We start from the raw sequence: 17,813 nt of genomic DNA, 5'->3' as shown, positions 1-17,813 counted from the left end.
GTTTTATTTTTTGTGTTTTCCTGGACTTTGCAGACATACTTCTTCCACCAAGGAAAAAGATCTTTGGAAGAGCCACTTTTTAACGTGGCTACTTTTATCGTTGCAAAAGATATTTCTCAGCTGTACCATATCCCTTCGGGGTTTTGTATATACAGGACACTTTGGTGTCTTAAACTAGGATGGGTGAGAAAAAATTATAAATTTACAATGTAAATCAAATTTTATTTTATTCTTCTTTTTATCCTTTATTGTTTTAATCTTTTACAGTTTGTTATATGCTGTTTGGGCCTGGAAAATCGGTTCCATTTGCTTAGAGTTGTCAACGATATGGTGTGCTATGATTCGACCATAGCATGGCTTCATTGGATTTCAAAGCAATAGAGTTCAACTCCGGAAAAGGATATAGAGGAGGAGGTAGACAAAACCGACGAACAAACCCGAATGCTCAAAGACATGATTAAAAACCTGCAACTAAGAGTGGGGAACCTAGAGAAACGCATGGTATTCTTCCAAAATCTCTGCTTTCTTTTTTCTTTTTCTTTCATAAAGGTTCTTTTTCTTCTTTCATATAAAGGTGTGCTAGGGGCCACTTCATGTTTTGCTTTGATACACAGCTTGTTTGTCAAATCTTTGATATTTGATAGTTCAATTCGATATGTAATTTGAGTTGCATTTCTTTGACAAGTTGTCATCGGTGTTTTGTGCTTTTCTTCTGCTTCGTCTGTACTTATTTACAAACAACTATCTATTATTTTGGTTATGAAAACTCTTGTGAAAAGTTGGAAATTGAGATGTCCAATTTTGCTCTTCTTAAATGTGGCTTTATTTGGTATTAAATTATAAAGTCTTAATGGGTAGTATAATGGGTTAAATTATACCGGTGATGCATAATGGGTTAAATTATATTTGGTGTTAAATTATTACCAGGTGATGCATAATGGGTTGCTGGATCTTTTCTCAATACTTAATGCTGGTTGTCTTACTGACTCGTAGACAGGTGATACCGGTGAGCAAAGAGACAAAGTGACCGGTGATCAAGATGAGCAAGGTGACAAAGTGACCGGTGATGAAGCAACTGGGGGGAAGTAGTAGTAGCGGTGACAAAGGGTTGGTAGGTATGAAGACACATTCGAAGTGAGACTGCTCGACAAGCAGAAAGAACCATTTTGTTCGGAAACTCATCCTCTTTTTACCAACAGCCGAAGGCCTCATCCTTTTTGAATTCAAATTCTTGTCCTTGAGTGAGTGTGTATTGAGTGCCCTCGAAGGCCAATCGAATTTTAAGTTTGTGTTTGGATTGTATTTTTCATGATTTTTTATGAAAAAATTACTGTAGCAATTTGATGTATGTGAGGAAAAAGAATAATAGAAAAATGTGATTACCGAAAACGACGTAATTTTTTGACGAAAAACAGCAATCCAAACAAGGTTTAAGCTTTCTTCTCAGCACCGGGGAGTTTACCGGGTATAGGCGTTTCAAAAACCTCCTCTCTCTTCTCATGCGGGATTAAGCACAGAAGCAGGTAGCAAACACTAAAGAAGAAGCATGACCCGAAATAGACGTAAAGTCGCAGTAATTGACGTATAAGAGTCTCCCCTCGTTACGGTTACGGCCTTTCCCAACCCAACCAGCTTCCCGGATCCATCAGAACCGAGAAACCCTGGTATCATAACCTATACCTGAGCAGCAAACTCAACGAAACTACGTCGTTTTTCTCCAAAGCTCGGACTCTAACCGTATCACCTCACTCAATCACTCCAAGACACTCACTAAATTCAAACTCCAATTTGGAATTCGAACTTTTGCCAAAAAATCTTCGCAATTTCGGTAAGTTGTTTATTATTCTTTTTTGCGTTTATTAAATGTATGATTACGTTGATTTTGTTTTTAATTCTGGATAAAAATGTCGGTGTTTGTGTCTGAATGGGTGTAGCCATCTGCATTGTTATTCAAGCTCTGAATTTTATTCTGCTTTCGAGTTACGGTTTTTCTGCTTCCTTTTTCTGGTACTTTAAGTTTTCCGATGGAAATACATGGCTATGAATGTTTATTGGTATCTTTGAGCTCCTTGGGTTTTTCATAAATAGGAATTTTTTTCTCTGGTACCATTTTTCAGGTTGTTGGAATGTGTTTAACTGCTGATTGAGACATATTCAAATAACTGCAGAGATTCCATTATGTCTAGACATATGTTTTCCACTTTTTTCTTCACATTCTGTCTCGTCACTGACATGGGAATCACTCTCCTACCTACTCTAATCCCATAAAAACCTAACAATTTTACAGCTCTAACACAGTGCAGAATTTTTGCTTTTGATCCACAATGCCAAGAAACGATGACGTCCGCTTCACTTCTTGCTCTATCAAGCTTCCACCACTTGGTCACAATTCCTCTATCACTTTCTTCTCAAAGCTCCAATTCACCTCTCAGTTCTTGATCAATTCTCTAATGAAACCCCAAAAGCCTCTCAATTTCAACTTTAACCTCAAAAAGAAGTCCATCACCAATTTCTTTACTAATTTCCCTAAACCCCCGAATTTGCTTAGTTCCTTCCGCTTTCACCCTCCTTTGAAGTCCTCCCTCCTCTGCTCTGCTTCTCTTGCACTTTCTGATGGTGGTAATGCCGAGTCTGACTTGAGTGGGTCCACGAATCAGACAGTGCTGAAGAGTCCGAGCCAGACTCAGATTACAAGTCGTGATGAAGAGAGGGTTTTGATAAGTGAAGTGTGGGTGAGGAACAAAGATGGAGATGAACTCGAAAGGAAGGATTTGGAGAGTGAGGCCAAAAATGCTTTGAAGGCTTCCCGACCGAATTCAGCATTGACCGTTCGTGATGTTCAGGAGGATGTTCATCGGATAATTGCTAGTGGATATTTTGCCTCTTGCATGCCGGTTGCAGTCGATACCCGGGATGGCATTCGACTGGTGTTTCAGGTACTCTACGTTCCACAAGTACTTGTGTGCTTATTTTATGTCTTTATGTTTTCAGCAATTTTATTTTCCTTGTATGGGGATTGATTAAATATAACTCATGCATTTGTATTGTCATTTGTTTGCTTTTGGAATGAAATAGAGGAAGTACAGTCAATTTAGGGGATTGAGAAGGATGTAAATTTTGTGGAGATGGACTTGGGAATAGTTCCTTTGGAACTTGCAAGTTTTAAATAGTGCATATTGGAGCAGAAAATTGAAAGTACTTTGAAAAGATTGGTGAAAAGGGTGTTCTTTTTCTTAAGATATTACCAGTTAGGATTTTTGTGCCACAGCTTCCCAAGCTAAAAGAGCTACTGTTTTGGGGCACTGCTCTTCCAAATCTGTTTCCACAGGAAGAAAGCGTGTAACAATCTAATTGAACCTATAAATTCACAGAAGGAATTAATTCTCAATTGCCTCCTGATTAAAGCTGAGGGAGGTGGAGGGGTTGAAACTATGGGAGAGATTATTTTCAAGCTTGATGGAGCCAGGTAGGTGATGAATGTGTGCTTAAATAGGACGCCTTTGTCATATTTGAAGAGTAAGGTCCCATTCTTTGAGAATATTCAATCTTGAAGGATGAATACAAGCCCTGTCACTTAGAATTGTACTTCTTTTAAAGATTCTTGTATATAGTCGCTGAAATAAAATTTTATTTGTCTGCGTTGTCTGGCAAACCTAATATAGTGCACCTTGCAATAAACCTAATATAGTGCACCTTGCAATAGATCAATGTTTGCCGATGGGCTGTTTGTTGGCCATGGCTTTTGGGGACCTTTTATCCCTCAACAGTTTTAAAGGCTGATTGTAGACATCTTTCAGTTAAACTCATTCAGAAGTCACTGCATAACCACTACAACTATGAATATTTCTCTATGTTGGTTATGTTGTCCTCCTCCTCATGGTTCTTTTTTCAAATCTGAGGTGCTTTAACTTACCAAAACTTACAGTTTGATTACTTTCCCAAGTAATTCCCTGCAAATCAAATGGGCTCTAAAATTATCACTTTTTGTCTGGTCATTACATTGTAATTCGATATCTTTATTGAAAAAAAATATGCTTGCTGTGAATAACATCCACTCTATACATGAAAGAGAGAGGAAAAAAATAAGATCTTGATTTTTTTTTCATTTATTTTTTTTAGTAGGGGAGGGGTAGGATTTAAGAAACAGGGAGTGGAAACAGGGATTTGAACTCAGGACCTTTAATTCTTGGTGCCTCAACCTTAGCCTCTAGGCCAATGCCTCCTTGGCTAAGTAAAAGCTTGATCATTTCTATCTGATTGATGGCAATTCTTAGTTTGTGTAAGATTGGGATCCTTGCTTTCTATATATGTACTTTCACTGACTTTTGCCTATCTATGGCTGAATGTCACAAAAAAAGCTTAGATCAAGAAAAAGTCCAAAAGATATTTACCAACAAAATTAAGTACATTTCTTTTGACCCTGCTGTCATGCACCATGGGCAAGTCCTACAGATAGGTGGCATGCACCTGGTGAGATTTATATGTGCGGCGCACTCTTTGCTTTTTCTTTTTTTGGTAGTTAGTCACTTATTTGTGACACAAACAATGGATTTGTCAATAAACCGCTAGAACCTATGTTGGCCCTTTTTATTTAATTCTTCTTGTTAAACCGTGGTCAGCTTTTGACCCTCAGTTCCTAAGCAATGGGCTGTAATAGGATTGTAGAATTTTCTTACAGGCTTCCTTGAAATGTTCATTTATTTATGTAAAATTGCATGTCATGTTGAATAAATTTCTGATTACTACAGGATACTTATCGGTTGTTTAGACACAGAATTTTCTGTGAATGTATAGTTATTTGTATGAGTTTCCTTTGGCACAAGGTAGAACCAAACCAAGAGTTCCAGGGGTTGGTGTGCGAAGGAGCTAATGTTCTTCCATCAAAGTTTATAGAGGATGCCTTTCGTGATGGATATGGTACGTTTTCTGGTGCTTATTGACCCAAATACCTGAAGCTTGCAAGAGTGCCTCTGCTTCTGCCGTGAATTCCATATTACAAATATTTTAATTTATAGCTTTCTTGTGTTTTGAGTTGCACTTATGTTTTTGTCAAGTCATGCAGGAAAAGTGGTTAACATCAGGCGGCTGGATGATGTTATAAACTCCATTAATGGTTGGTATATGGAGAGGGGTCTTTTTGGCATGGTTAGTGTCTAATCTCACATGAACAATGGTTTCTCCTTTGTTTTCCGTCTTAGAGTTATAGGACTTGGATAATTGTGAGGCCATCAAGTTGACAAAGAGTTCATATCTTCTTGAATCTTGATCCATTTCTAGGTATCAGGTATAGAGATTCTCTCTGGTGGCATTATTAGGTTACAGGTTTCAGAAGCTGAGGTCAACAATATGACAATACGTTTTCTTGACAGGACGTAATAACTTGATTCTGGACTGTTATGTTTATCGCATAGTAAATTTTCCTCTTAAGGATGATCTCATACATCCTAATTTTTCCTATTACTACAGTGGAGAGCCAACTGTTGGCAAAACAAGGCCTGAAACAATACTACGCCAACTTACCACAAAGAAGGGACAGGTCTAATTCACAGTAACCTTATTCATTTACCTGATTTTGGTGTGTTTATTGGCTTAGATGTCCTTGAGCTATCAAGAAACCTCTTTATTATAAAGAATACAACTTTCTTTTCATGGGGTCCTGAATCTAAATGCTCTGTGAAAAACTTGATGCCAAGTTTACTGAATTGATCATAATGGGGAAACATTCTTGAAACAGTTCATGTTGGCGTACTGGTAAAACTGCACATATTTCACCGGGGTCAAGTGTCTTTTAAATGGTTGTTACTTAAATATTGCAATGCATTTTCATTTATGATGAGGAAATCATGACTTGCCAATTCTTCTCTCTCTAGATGATTTTTGGACGTATTTGAAGTAGTCTCGTTTTTAATGCTTCTTTCCTCAAATGAACTTAAAAGAGTATTACATAAGTTTCACATACCACAAACTTTATATGTTCAACCATGAATGGCTATGGTCAGTAATCAGAAGCTGAACTGCTATAATTACACTTTATAGAAGCATTAAATATTGTATGTCTACAGAGTTGTTATGTTGAACTCCAAAGACATGGAAACTGTCATTTTGTGCATATATCATGTTTCACTTTCCAGATATAGCATATTTTCTTTAAGAATATGATTTAATTGACTTCTTTGTCCATATTTAGTGGCAGTCTTTCTTAGTTGCAAGACTTGTACAAGATTTAATCTGGATTGGCAAGCAATTTTAGTATCATAATTTTGGTGTTACCAGTTTGTCTTTACTTTCTATAGATGCATAACATTGTTGGCAATAAATTTTACATTTTGCTCCCTTTTGTAACTTGGTTCTGAATTTTTCTGATGTAGGTGTACAGTATGCTTCAGGGGAAAAGAGATGTGGATACCCTGCTAACCATGGGTATTATGGAAGATGTTAGTATAATTCCTCAGCCTGCTGGAGGTGAATCAGCAGATAACTTTTGCGTAACATTCTAGATGCTTTATTTGTAAAAAATTGTGACATATATCTCTGTACTACTTTTTAATGTTTTCTCTTTTCTGGGCATTACTCTGCAGACAGTAACAAGATTGATTTGACATTGAATATCGTAGAGCGCAAAAGTGGAGGGGGGATCTCAGCTGGTGGTGGAATTTCGAGTGGGTATGTGTATAAAAAATGTGATATTTAGCATCGGCACATGTGCATACAGGTATGTGTGTGCTAATTTTAATGTCTTTTGCTGCAATTTGTTGACTTTGTTTTGTAGGATAACAAGTGGCCCTCTAGCTGGACTGATAGGAAGGTAATCTTGCTGCTACAAATGATTTTTCTCAGCATAAAGTCATTGTTTTCTTGTTTTAGCTTTTGCTTCAAATTCTTTTAGCATGCTGTTCTGATGACTGTCTCCGTCTCGACTGATTGATTTTTTATTTTCTTTGGTTATTACTAGAAGTACTACATCGTAATGAGTTTTTCTTTACTAAGATGTTGGCTTTCATTCTAACAACACTATATAATTGGTTTGATCAACTCAGAAAATGAGGTGTTGCATACTCTTTATTTCTGAATATTTGAGGTCTTTCTAATTGAAATTGTAAATGGATTTCATTTCTCATCAACAACCCCTCTTTTACTTGTACCCAAATCCCCCTTGAAAGAAGAAAAATTATCTGGCTCCTGATTGGGATATCTGTTAAGCTAAATTTTCATCATGTTATTTATATGCTCTTGTAAATGGGATCTATATTACACTTTATGCATGTTACAATTGTCTGAAAGACCAGCATAGAGTCATCTTGTATTAAAAAAAAATTCTGTCCTTTCTGTTTGTATGTGTGGAGCCTGTGTTACTCCACAACACTGGCTGTATTAAACAGGGTTTTCATGGTTATGTCCAGCAGTGTTTTTTGGGATGCAAAATGCTGTTGTGCTTGTTGTGTATCTCAGTACATGATACCTATTTAAATTTATAAAGTATGCTGCTTTATCATATTGTTTAACTGCAGCTGTGCAATTTACCACAAAAATCTATTCGGGAAAAACCAAAAGCTTAATGTGTCATTGGAGAGGGGGCAAATTGACTCAATATTCAGAATTAACTATACAGACCCATGGATTGAAGGAGATGATACAAGGACCTCAAGGTCAATCATGATCCAGGTAGTAGGACTAGATCAAAATCTCATCTTTGACTTGAGACTATTTCTATTTGACTCAGTTTCTTTAAATAGAATTCAAGAACCCCTGGTACACTTGTTCATGGGAACCAACCCGATAGTAATAGCTTTACGATCGGGCGTGTAACAGCTGGAATTGAATACAGCCGGCCATTCAGGCCAAAGTGGAATGGAACTCTGGGACTTATTTTTCAGGTAATTTCCTGATGTGCAGTTATGTGCCTATTTTGTTTAGAAACTGGTTCATTATTTCTCTAGGCATTTCTGTGTTTATGTGAATAACATATATGGCAATCATTTAGTTTTTGCTGTTTGGTATCCTGGTTGAAATTGAACTAGAGTGCATGAACTTCTAAGAAGTACATGCTAAATTTTTAAAGGGCAGTGATATCCACACAAAATTAGCTTTTTGCACATACCTATGATGTTTCTTCTGGCCTACCATGCATGCTTGTCATTTGGCCTAAAAAACACACAAAGGGTGTGGGAAAAGTTAAAAAGGGTGTATTAATATCATACCCATGTTCAAATCTCAGCTTTTATATCTGATTGTTGGCTTTGCAAGGGCACACTTGGTTAAAAAGGATCAGAGAAAAGAATACAGATGCTGATCATAAAGCATAGGACTGCAAAAGAGTCTAGCTAAATTCAGCTGATCGCTAGCTTGCATGGTCGAAAGCTCAATTTCAAGTGATTGAGCTCGAATAGCTTGGCGACCTCGAGCTCGATTACATATTTGTGAGGTTCAGAAGCTTGTCAAGCTCAATGGAGCTCTTCTACACACACAAAATTTCATATTCTCAAGTGTGGAATTTTTCGCACTTTTTATTTAAAAATGATATATGAATGTTTTTGTGCTACTCAAGCTCGAGTAGGCTCAAACAAGCTGAGCTCAATTGAGCTATTTGCGAATTGAGTCTCTCTTACTCGCAAACTTATTTTTCTTGCGAATTGATGTTTCATAAGTATCAGTAACCTTCATTTTACTTCCCTTTTTTGTACTTTATTTCCTCTGACAAAATTATGTTGCTGTCAATGTTTTACATTTGCTTGATTTGTATTCACAAATGCTGCTATGCTTGGAGAGAAGTCATGATATAACAAAATGCTAGTTTTCCTCATTGTGCATTATGCCTTTGTTGTTAGGTTCATCATTCTTCACTATTTGTTCCTTATTTTACTATGCTAAGTCGCTTAGCACATTCTTGAGTTTTTTGCTTGTTGATTTGCTTTCTGGGCAACTAATGTTCTATGTTTCAGCGTGCTGGTGCTCATGATGACAAAGGCAATCCTGTTATAAGGGATTTCTATAGCAGCCCACTTACAGCAAGGTAGGCATTTTTTATGTTTGCTACAATTTTGGTGACCACTAAGACTGCAAAATTGAACATCTTTTAATGTAATACTTTTGCTGCAGTGGCAATACCCATGATGACATGCTACTAGCTAAACTTGAGACTGTTTATACTGGTTCTGGAGACCCAGGTTCTTCAATGGTTGGTTGTCTGAACTTTATTGTAAACTTTTCTTGATCAATCCTATGTTTTGGTGCTGAGTTTCTATACTTATTGACCTGCTGTATTAATGTTTTGGCATTGTTGAAATTGTTGTGCAGTTTGCTTTTAACATGGATCAGGGAATTCCTGTTTGGCCAGAATGGCTAGTTTTCAACAGAGTGAATGCTCGTGCGAGGAAGGGATTGGTGCTTGGTCCTGCTTGCCTTCGTTTAAGGTACTACCTGTGTACTCTTTTTCATGCAAGTATTATTTGGTATTTACCGAGATTGGGTTGGACCTTTTGGTTTTCAATGTCATGGTTTGAGTCTCACAAAAATCATTGTCTGTTTTATACTGTAAGATTAGCTTATTGATTGCTTTGGTTTCTCATCTTTGTAGTTTGTCTGGTGGACATGTTGTGGGAAATTTTCCACCTCATGAAGCATTTGCAATTGGTGGCACCAATAGTGTGCGGGGTTATGAAGAAGGAGCTGTTGGATCAGGTCGGTCTTGTGCAATTGGTTGTGGAGAAGTTTCATTCCCTCTGGTAGGTGGAGAACCTAATTTGATTCAAAGTTCAATCCTCAGGATTTGCAGTAATAGTGGATTTTTTTCCTTACTGATTCTGTTAATCGCCTTTTATAAGCTGGCATAAGAATTTCTTCCAAAAGTTCTGCTGTGTAATTGGTGCTATAACACACATATGGATATGCATGTGTGTATATGCACATATTCTCTAATTCGCACAGGTGCACATTGTCATAGATTTTCCTTTTTCTTTTGATGGTATTTTGTTATCATGATTTTTAGCATTTTTGTTTCCATTTTTTGGATTATATTTAAGGCACTGAGTGTGTAACATGAATGACATAAGAAAACATATTTATGAAGAGGGCTACGTAATTTGGCCAAAAAAGGAAGCAAAAGAAAGCAATCTCTGGAAGAACGTTCCTGAATTCAAAAGTAAAGGGTATTCAAATGACAGTTTTAACGTTCTTAGCTGTTCTTTTAAATCAAATGTGCTGTGCTTCCTTTCTCTTTAAATTGACAGTTTTTAATAAATTAGCTCTTTTATTCTTATTGCTACAATAACTCCAGCTCAACAAAAGACCTTTTACATCATGGGTGATGTTTCATTGTTCTCCAACTGCAGCAAATGAGGACAACCAAACTCTCTTAGCCGCTTAACCTTGCATTGTCAAATCATGATTTGTGGTTTATCCTTTGATAATGACTCTAATCTCTATGAGGAACTACTCCTGTTTAGAATGTCTTGTAATGAATTCAACTATTTGCAGACAGGGCCAGTTGAAGGGGTCATATTTGCTGATTATGGAACTGATCTTGGATCTGGATCTATTGTGCCAGGTATGCCTTTCTGATCTTCAATGTCTTCTCTGCAACTTGTACTCTTTGGCAGGTTAATAATCTACTCCGCGTTACTTGTCTGTGTTGAGTAGAAAAAGTTGTTCAGTAAAGTGGTACCAAGTTTTTGATGCATTTTGCACAGTTCTAGAAGCACTCAACTAAAGCTGCTGTTAAGTGAGCCTCGAGGGTTATCTGGTCTTCACTATGGGTGTGGTCCATACATATAAGAAAGTGGGTTTAAGAAAACTTGAAAGAACTTGAGGAACTAAATATGGATAAGATTTGATTGTGCATTTGATTCTTAGTGTAATTGCTCTTCCAGGCAAAGAGTGAAATGGTTTGATGGTATGACGCCTATGCTAGTGATGTTGCTAGGTCTTAAAGGCTTGCTTTTGTGTTCTGAAACTCTCTAGTGTGATGATTATATACTTAGGTCTTTGACAGTATAATGATTCATGATTTACGTAATTGAACTTCATAAATTCAGGTGATCCTGCTGGTGCAAGGCTAAAGCCCGGCAGTGGATATGGCTATGGGCTTGGCATCCGTGTGGATTCTCCTCTGGGGCCTTTAAGACTTGAATATGCATTTAATGACCAACGTACAGGGAGGTTTCACTTTGGGGTTGGCTTGCGGAACTAAAATTTCCTTGCATGTACCACTCACTCTCTCTGGTATCCTTTGTTGCTTAAAAGTGCCTAAATTTTGTCTTCTGGAAATATCTGGTGTGAGGATGAAAAACAATGTTGTTTTCCTTTTCATATGGAAGCAAATTGAGATAAATTTACCTCATTCAGGCATCATGAGGCAGTATTAAGCTTGTTGAGACCACTTATCATGTAAATTTTGGTACAAAGCAATTTTCATTTTTCATTTTTTATTCAGTTTAATCTTGTAGTTTAAATACAAATTTTCAGACAATTAGTGGTAAGGTACCAAATATCTTAATATAGGATTTAGTTTCTAGGAAAAGCAAATTCTGCTGCCAGAGTTTTTTTTTTTTTTTCCTGGCCCAAGTAAAAAATCTGTGTTCTGATGGAGCTTAGTCGAAAATCTAGGCTTGCATCCTTTCTTCTCTTACCGTTTATCCTTTTGTTCCTCCCTGATGTTGAACTTCGTCAATAACCACTTCCCTCAGTTGTTTGCACGGTGTTGAAGATCAAAGAGGCTTTCATCTCCATTGTTCTTGAACCCAAATGTAAAAAGTTTTCTGGCAAGATGCAAGGACACGTGAGTAGTAGTCTCATTTGTATTTTGCAATTTGACGTTTTCTGTCCTGCACTACTTCGTGCCAAGGGATATGGCTAGAACATTCTCTTACGTTTGTATGTCATATTTGGTAGAAAATACATTTGTACCATTATCATTACTTTTGAACTGCTCTCCAACAAAGGGGTTTCAAGTTGGCTAACAGCTATATGTCATATCCGATGGAAAATACAATTACCATATTCATTATGTTCAAACTGGTCTCTGGATAAAGGGTTTGCTAGAAAGGAGATGGACAAATATTGAAACTATTGCAGCATATGGAATTTCTACATGCAACTTTCATTTTCCATCCATACTCTAGTTAAATATAGAAAATTTCCTTATGTTTGAAAAATGGATTAATCTTTCCTACACTGACAGTGTATATATTATTAGCGTTAGATGAATGATAACTATGTAAAATTTGAATTTGAAATTTAACTTTTACACATATGTCATGAATTCAACGATGATAGTGTCTATACCGTCAGTGTAGAAAATATTTACTCTTAAAAAATATCCAGAAAACCTTTTTATGGTTTTGAACTAAAGTGGAATTTGGACATTAATGGTTCAAACTAACGGATAAATTCTGAACGGTTATGCTTCCCTAAAAGAGTATTCTATAAATTTAATTAAAATTTAGTTGTTTCAAATGAGAAACAAAGCGTTTTGGGGTTTGTCAATATTTTAAGATTTAATGGATCAAAGTGAAATTACTAAAAATTCATTGGATTTAATAAAAAATATTAGTGGGTTGAAATAACAAAAATGTTAGAAACTACAAACATGAATCATGATGTGCCCAACGTTCATAGAATACTTTTATGATATTGATGCACGTTATAGCGTGAAACATTTTAAGAGAATCTAATATCTTCGACTCTTTTTTTTTTAATTTTCAATAAGGGTGGATGAAGAGAGATTTAAACCCAAGATCTCTATGTCTCCGGACCTAACATCTTTGACTTCTTAAGGTTTGTTTGGTTCATGGAATGATATAGGATTGGTCTAATTATCTTGTATCTCTAATGTTTGGTTACATTTTACACATGAGATGATACATCCCAATTAACCAAATTAATCTCCTATTCATGAGAGGGAGGTGGTATTAGTCATCCCGAGATGACTAAGAGATAGAATGATGAAATTTTAAACTAATTTATCTTTACAAATAATATAAATTTATACTCTTATAATTATATAACCTTATCCTCATGCAGTAATATAACATAAATGGACTAATTTACCCCTACTAATTAATTAAAATTTTTTGACTAATTTGCCCCTACTATTGGCATAACAATATTTGAACTAGTTTGCCCTTGCAAATGACACAAATGCATACTGAATATTATGTAACCATACATTCACATAATAATATGATAATAAACGGACTAATTTGCCCTTACTAATTATATTAAAATTTTTTGACTATTTTGTTCATATTTATTCTTTTAAATTTTATGACAAATTTACCCCTATTAATTAATTTAAATGTTTTGACTAATTTACCCCTACATACATCATAATAAAAGGACTAAATTGCCCTTACTAACCTTATTTTCTCAACAAAATTCTATATAAATACATAACCTTATCAATTGAGTTTTGCGAATGAGGGTTTAAATGAGTTCAAGATCGCCCAAAGAAAAATCTTCTATGTTGGCTTGAGTTTGGCTCATTTAAAACTCTTAAATGGGTTGCATTTTATTCAATTTAACTCTAATTTAGCCAAAACTCGATCCATTATTTAATTAAATTTCAAATTTAGATATAAATACTTGGTTAAAACCTATTTTTAAGGGCCCGAATGGGCTAAGTTTTAGTGAATGCAAATTTTTATATATCAAAACCCTTGATTTACTTTATAATTATAAGTTTTCAAATTAGTTTATTTTAATAAAAGTTATAAATTATTAAATTACTCTATTAAAATGATCCTACAAATCAAGGGTATTTTGGTCATTAAAGTAGTAATCTTATCTCATCCAATCTCCAACCAAGCATAGATAGGATTATTTTCCAATATATCTTATCCAACGTAGAACCAACCAAACAATGGATAAGTTGAATTATTAATTCGAGAATGACTTAATCTAGAATTAATAATTCGAGAATGAGTCATCCCATTTTATCCAATCCATGAACTAAACAAATCCTCAGTTCTCATTTGTCGAGACTGTTATTTAACGAAAAAAAATGAATTTCCTACTTTCATTTAATATGTCTTTTTCTTTTTTCACATTTTATTTGCTTTCTTAACCCACTAAAATTTCTTTCCCATCCTAAAAAAATGAATTTTCTACTTTTATTAATATGTCTTTTTCTTGTAATATTTTATTTGCTTTTTCAAACCACTAAAATTACTTTCCTCGTCTTTACTAATCTTTGAATCGCATCCCTATATTCTACTCCAGATGGAAATTAGCTTCAATAAGTTTATATTCTAAGTGTAAAACTTAAAAGTCAGTATAACATGAATAGCTTTAAAAAGAATTAAAAAGGCCTGTAGCTAGGATGATTATTGTACTCGTTAATGTTTATGTAGTGTTGTATTCTAATAATATTAATTTGGAGTTATGTAACAGTATCCTGGTATATGCGGATTAGCCCCGCTTGACATATTTTTTGAACTTTCACTATTTTATTTTGGATACCTTTACATGTCTTCTTGATTATGCCCAGTTAACCACATTGGTTGAGATCCCACATAGATAAAATAAAACTGTATTATGAAATAACACCTAAAACTTTTTCAAATCTGTAGAACCCAAATTTAGGGTTCTAATCGTAATTAATGCGTGCAGGGTTACAAAATTGAAGGGATAAAACAAACACTCAAATATATATGTCGGAGAGAAAAATAAAAAATTCACAATATTATTATATCTCAGAACAATGGAAGAAGTTATACCACAATAAAATCTTACAAACTTTCTTGGACTATCTTAAGAAAACACTCTAAATAATATCTTATTTATAACCTATTGTTGAGTAAGAAACCAACTTGCATAAGAAATTACTAAATAAAACACAAATTCCTAAATTACGCAACTACTAAAAATCTAACTCAAATAAAATTAGTAAATAAATAAATAGAAATTTTTTGTTGGTTTCTTTTTTTTTCAACGTTGCTTCCCTTAAACCAATCTCTCTATTGAGACAAGTTTAACTCCATCTCAAACAACGATGATATGAATCTGGTTAGCGTCCAAACTATTCAAGGATCACTCAATGATCGTGTGAAAGTTCCAGTTCACTTAATTGCGAAAACTCATGTTAAAGAGTTCAAATGGTTATTTTGCGTGATGATTCAGGTTTTGGTATGCGCTATTCAAGAGCAATTTGACTCATACAGACCCATGGAGGGAGCTCATAAATGCATTGAAGGGGTCAAGTTGGAGAATTAACATCAACCTACTTTAATTTATATTGAAGATGTTGAAGAAGGATCCGTTGCTTAAATCCCTAGTTCAAGGAGTTAATTTGCAGATTTATTGAAACTGGTCAAATAGCTTTTATGTCATTTGCTTTGAGCCATTTTCCTTAGTTTTTTAGTCATTTATGCTGAGAATAAAATTGGGCCAGCTTTCAAGTAAGGTACATAATACGGCACAAGTTCGTATCATATACCTAACATTTTTGATTGCCTTCTACCACTATAATTACCGCTGCCTTCTACCACTATATAGCCATTTTTGTTCGTATCATATCCGCTGCCACCATGTAGCCATCCATATTGATTGAAATACCAGAAGCAACTGAAAATAAAAATTCAAAAATTTTCCCAACAGAGAAAAATATGCTGACCATCAATTAGTTAAAATCCTTACTAATTTTAAGACTAATATCACTTAAATAAATTTCAAGAAATAATCTACTATACGTAATATATACTAACCATTGCTAAGATAGAGGATATATCTGGCTGTTTTGCAGTAACCAAACGATCACAGCTAAAAATGAGCTAAAGCTACAGTTACAAATGCCATTAAAATCTACATGGAAAATTAAAAAAAAAAAAAAACACACACACACACACACAAGTTACATTCAAACTAATTTTTATTTCTTATTCCCTGAAGTCAGATTATTTTTCTTGAATAGTAGAAAGGTCAGCTAGCAAGAGTATAAAATCTAGTATACCCAAGAAACATGCAAGAAAAGGCCCTTTGTCCAGGCTGTGGCCGCTAGAAATTGCTTAACTGAATCAGCTACAAATTTGATCACCGAGTCAAGAACTGATTCATCATGAATTTCCTCTTCCTCCTCCTTTTTGGCTGCTCCAAAACATATGGATAAAAAAAAAAATTCTAAGCCTAGCAGCCCAGCATATAAATTTTTTTTTTCTTTGTTGCCAGGCTGACCAAACCTGACACCCATAGTTTCGTACCATACCTATGTCAAAACAACATTCTTCCGATTTTTTATTTTTTGGACAATAATTGAAGGAATTAGCTGAGGAATAGTCAACAGAAAAACCGTCCGGACCGATTTTGTGCATTTTGTACACGATTAACTCACTTTGCATAACATGTAACTATATAACAAAATATTGTGGACCCCACACATGGTGTGAAAAATGATGTATAAAACGAAATTTGGACCTTACATTTTTTTTTTTTTTTGCCCAAATCTTAGCCATCAACCTTTCAAAACAATTGCTTCCTGCAATCGTTCCTGCCCCAAATCCATCGAGGAGACTAGATTTTGCTGCTGCTAAAAATTTTGTATGGCAAGCAAGGAACAGATGCATCTTTCAAAAGAGGAAGATACAGCCTGTGCAAGTGGTGCATGAAGCAGTGAATGCTGCATGCGGCATATAGTCTCTCGTACAAAAGTGACTCGGAATAGGGAAGATCTGGATTGGACTCTGGAATGGAGGGAGAGATCTTCGTTGTTTTACTGATTTTCCCAGATTGTTTGGCCCACATTCAATTTTATTAGCTCTGATTTTATCTTATGAGTGCATAGAGTAGTCCAGCCTGATGTGTATAAGGTTCTCTGATGTATATACAGTTTAATGTAAAGCTTCCTTGTCTATCATGAAAAGGGTTATTTTGTGCCAAAGATTTTCTTAATAAATAAATAATAAATTAAAGGGTTTAAAAGGAAAAACCATAGGGCCCAAGCTTCCAATATTGCATGGAAAATCATATTAATTTGAAAAAGATGAGACTCGATGAACTATCTAAAATTTACTTTAAAAGAAATCCCTCCGGTATAAATATTGGATAGGCAAAAATTCAAGAGAAGTACATTGTAAAGAAAAATAATAAGTACCTATTATCATATTTCTCCGAGCTTGTGATATTGCCAAAATAGATGTTTTTCCGCTAGAGCAATTTTTATTTAAATGTCTAAACTACCCTTTTTAGATGGTCAAAACACCATTTCGATTTTGATCTTTCCCACTCTCGCTCTGTCAAATTCAGTTCCCTTTCCCTCCAAGTCATCCATTGTTAGCCTCGGCTCTCACCCTTCCAGAAACAAGCTATCGCACCACTGCTTCGCCCTTAGATAAAGACCACTCCCATGTCTCACACAGATTACACATCTCTTAGCCGCCTTATTTCTCCCTTTCTTCAACTAAAAGCCCTTTCACAGCCACTTCAAAAGCCCAGAATTCTGAAAGAAGCAATGCCGAATGTGATTGCAAACTAAAATATCAGAGGATTTTGATGGTTATACATATGTTTGATAAGTTAGGTTGGGATCTTCCATGTTTATGTGTTTCTTTTAGCGATGGATTTCTTCTCCTAATTTAATCAAGAAATCATCAGACATCTTCCACAAACACAAGTTAATAATGTCATAATGCATAACAAGGGAATAATTCCCATTTCAATCGCAATTGAATATTGGATAATGATGGCAGTGTTGTGGTTGTGGTGGCCTGGTTCGGTGGCTTTACGGATGCACTTGGGTTTTTAATCAGTGAAAGGAATCTGAGGATGGCAAATAAAAGAAAAGGAGGGCCAAATTTTGAGCAATACTTTACTACAAGATTTTGGTT

At 35.2% G+C, this 17,813-nt stretch overlaps 1 protein-coding gene across 5 annotated transcripts; it reads left to right on the top strand.

Annotated features, from left to right (window-relative positions):
* Positions 1–1,424: 1,424 nt before the first annotated feature.
* Positions 1,425–11,416, top strand: LOC140010794 (outer envelope protein 80, chloroplastic-like). Of its 5 annotated transcripts, none has more exons than XM_072058342.1 (17): positions 1,425–1,828; positions 2,299–2,936; positions 4,824–4,917; positions 5,063–5,145; positions 5,278–5,372; positions 5,467–5,536; positions 6,369–6,462; positions 6,579–6,663; positions 6,770–6,805; positions 7,509–7,662; positions 7,734–7,874; positions 8,940–9,010; positions 9,097–9,175; positions 9,295–9,410; positions 9,575–9,722; positions 10,474–10,543; positions 11,031–11,416. In XM_072058342.1, the coding sequence occupies exons 2-17, from the start codon at positions 2,325–2,327 to the stop codon at positions 11,183–11,185; spliced, it is 2,103 nt and encodes a 700-aa protein (XP_071914443.1). In that variant the 5' UTR covers positions 1,425–1,828; positions 2,299–2,324; the 3' UTR covers positions 11,186–11,416. The 5 variants fall into 5 exon arrangements, with proteins under 5 accessions (XP_071914443.1, XP_071914442.1, XP_071914441.1 ...); XM_072058341.1 differs by having other exon boundaries at positions 2,288–2,936; XM_072058340.1 differs by having other exon boundaries at positions 2,118–2,936.
* The last annotated feature ends 6,397 nt before the right edge of the window (positions 11,417–17,813 follow it).

This window comes from Coffea arabica, chromosome 7c (genome assembly GCF_036785885.1).
Source record: "Coffea arabica cultivar ET-39 chromosome 7c, Coffea Arabica ET-39 HiFi, whole genome shotgun sequence".
Taxonomy (NCBI): Eukaryota; Viridiplantae; Streptophyta; class Magnoliopsida; order Gentianales; family Rubiaceae; genus Coffea; species Coffea arabica.
This window is presented reverse-complemented; position numbering and strand designations above follow the sequence as displayed.

Coding starts and splice junctions, on each gene's coding strand:
- LOC140010794 (XM_072058342.1), top strand. CDS start 2,325: ATGCCAAGAAACGATGACGTCCGCTTCACTTCTTGCTCTATCAAGCTT. Junction 2,937..4,823: donor GCATTCGACTGGTGTTTCAG/GTACTCTACGTT, acceptor CTTTGGCACAAG/GTAGAACCAAACCAAGAGTT. Junction 6,664..6,769: donor GGTGGTGGAATTTCGAGTGG/GTATGTGTATAA, acceptor TTTGTTTTGTAG/GATAACAAGTGGCCCTCTAG.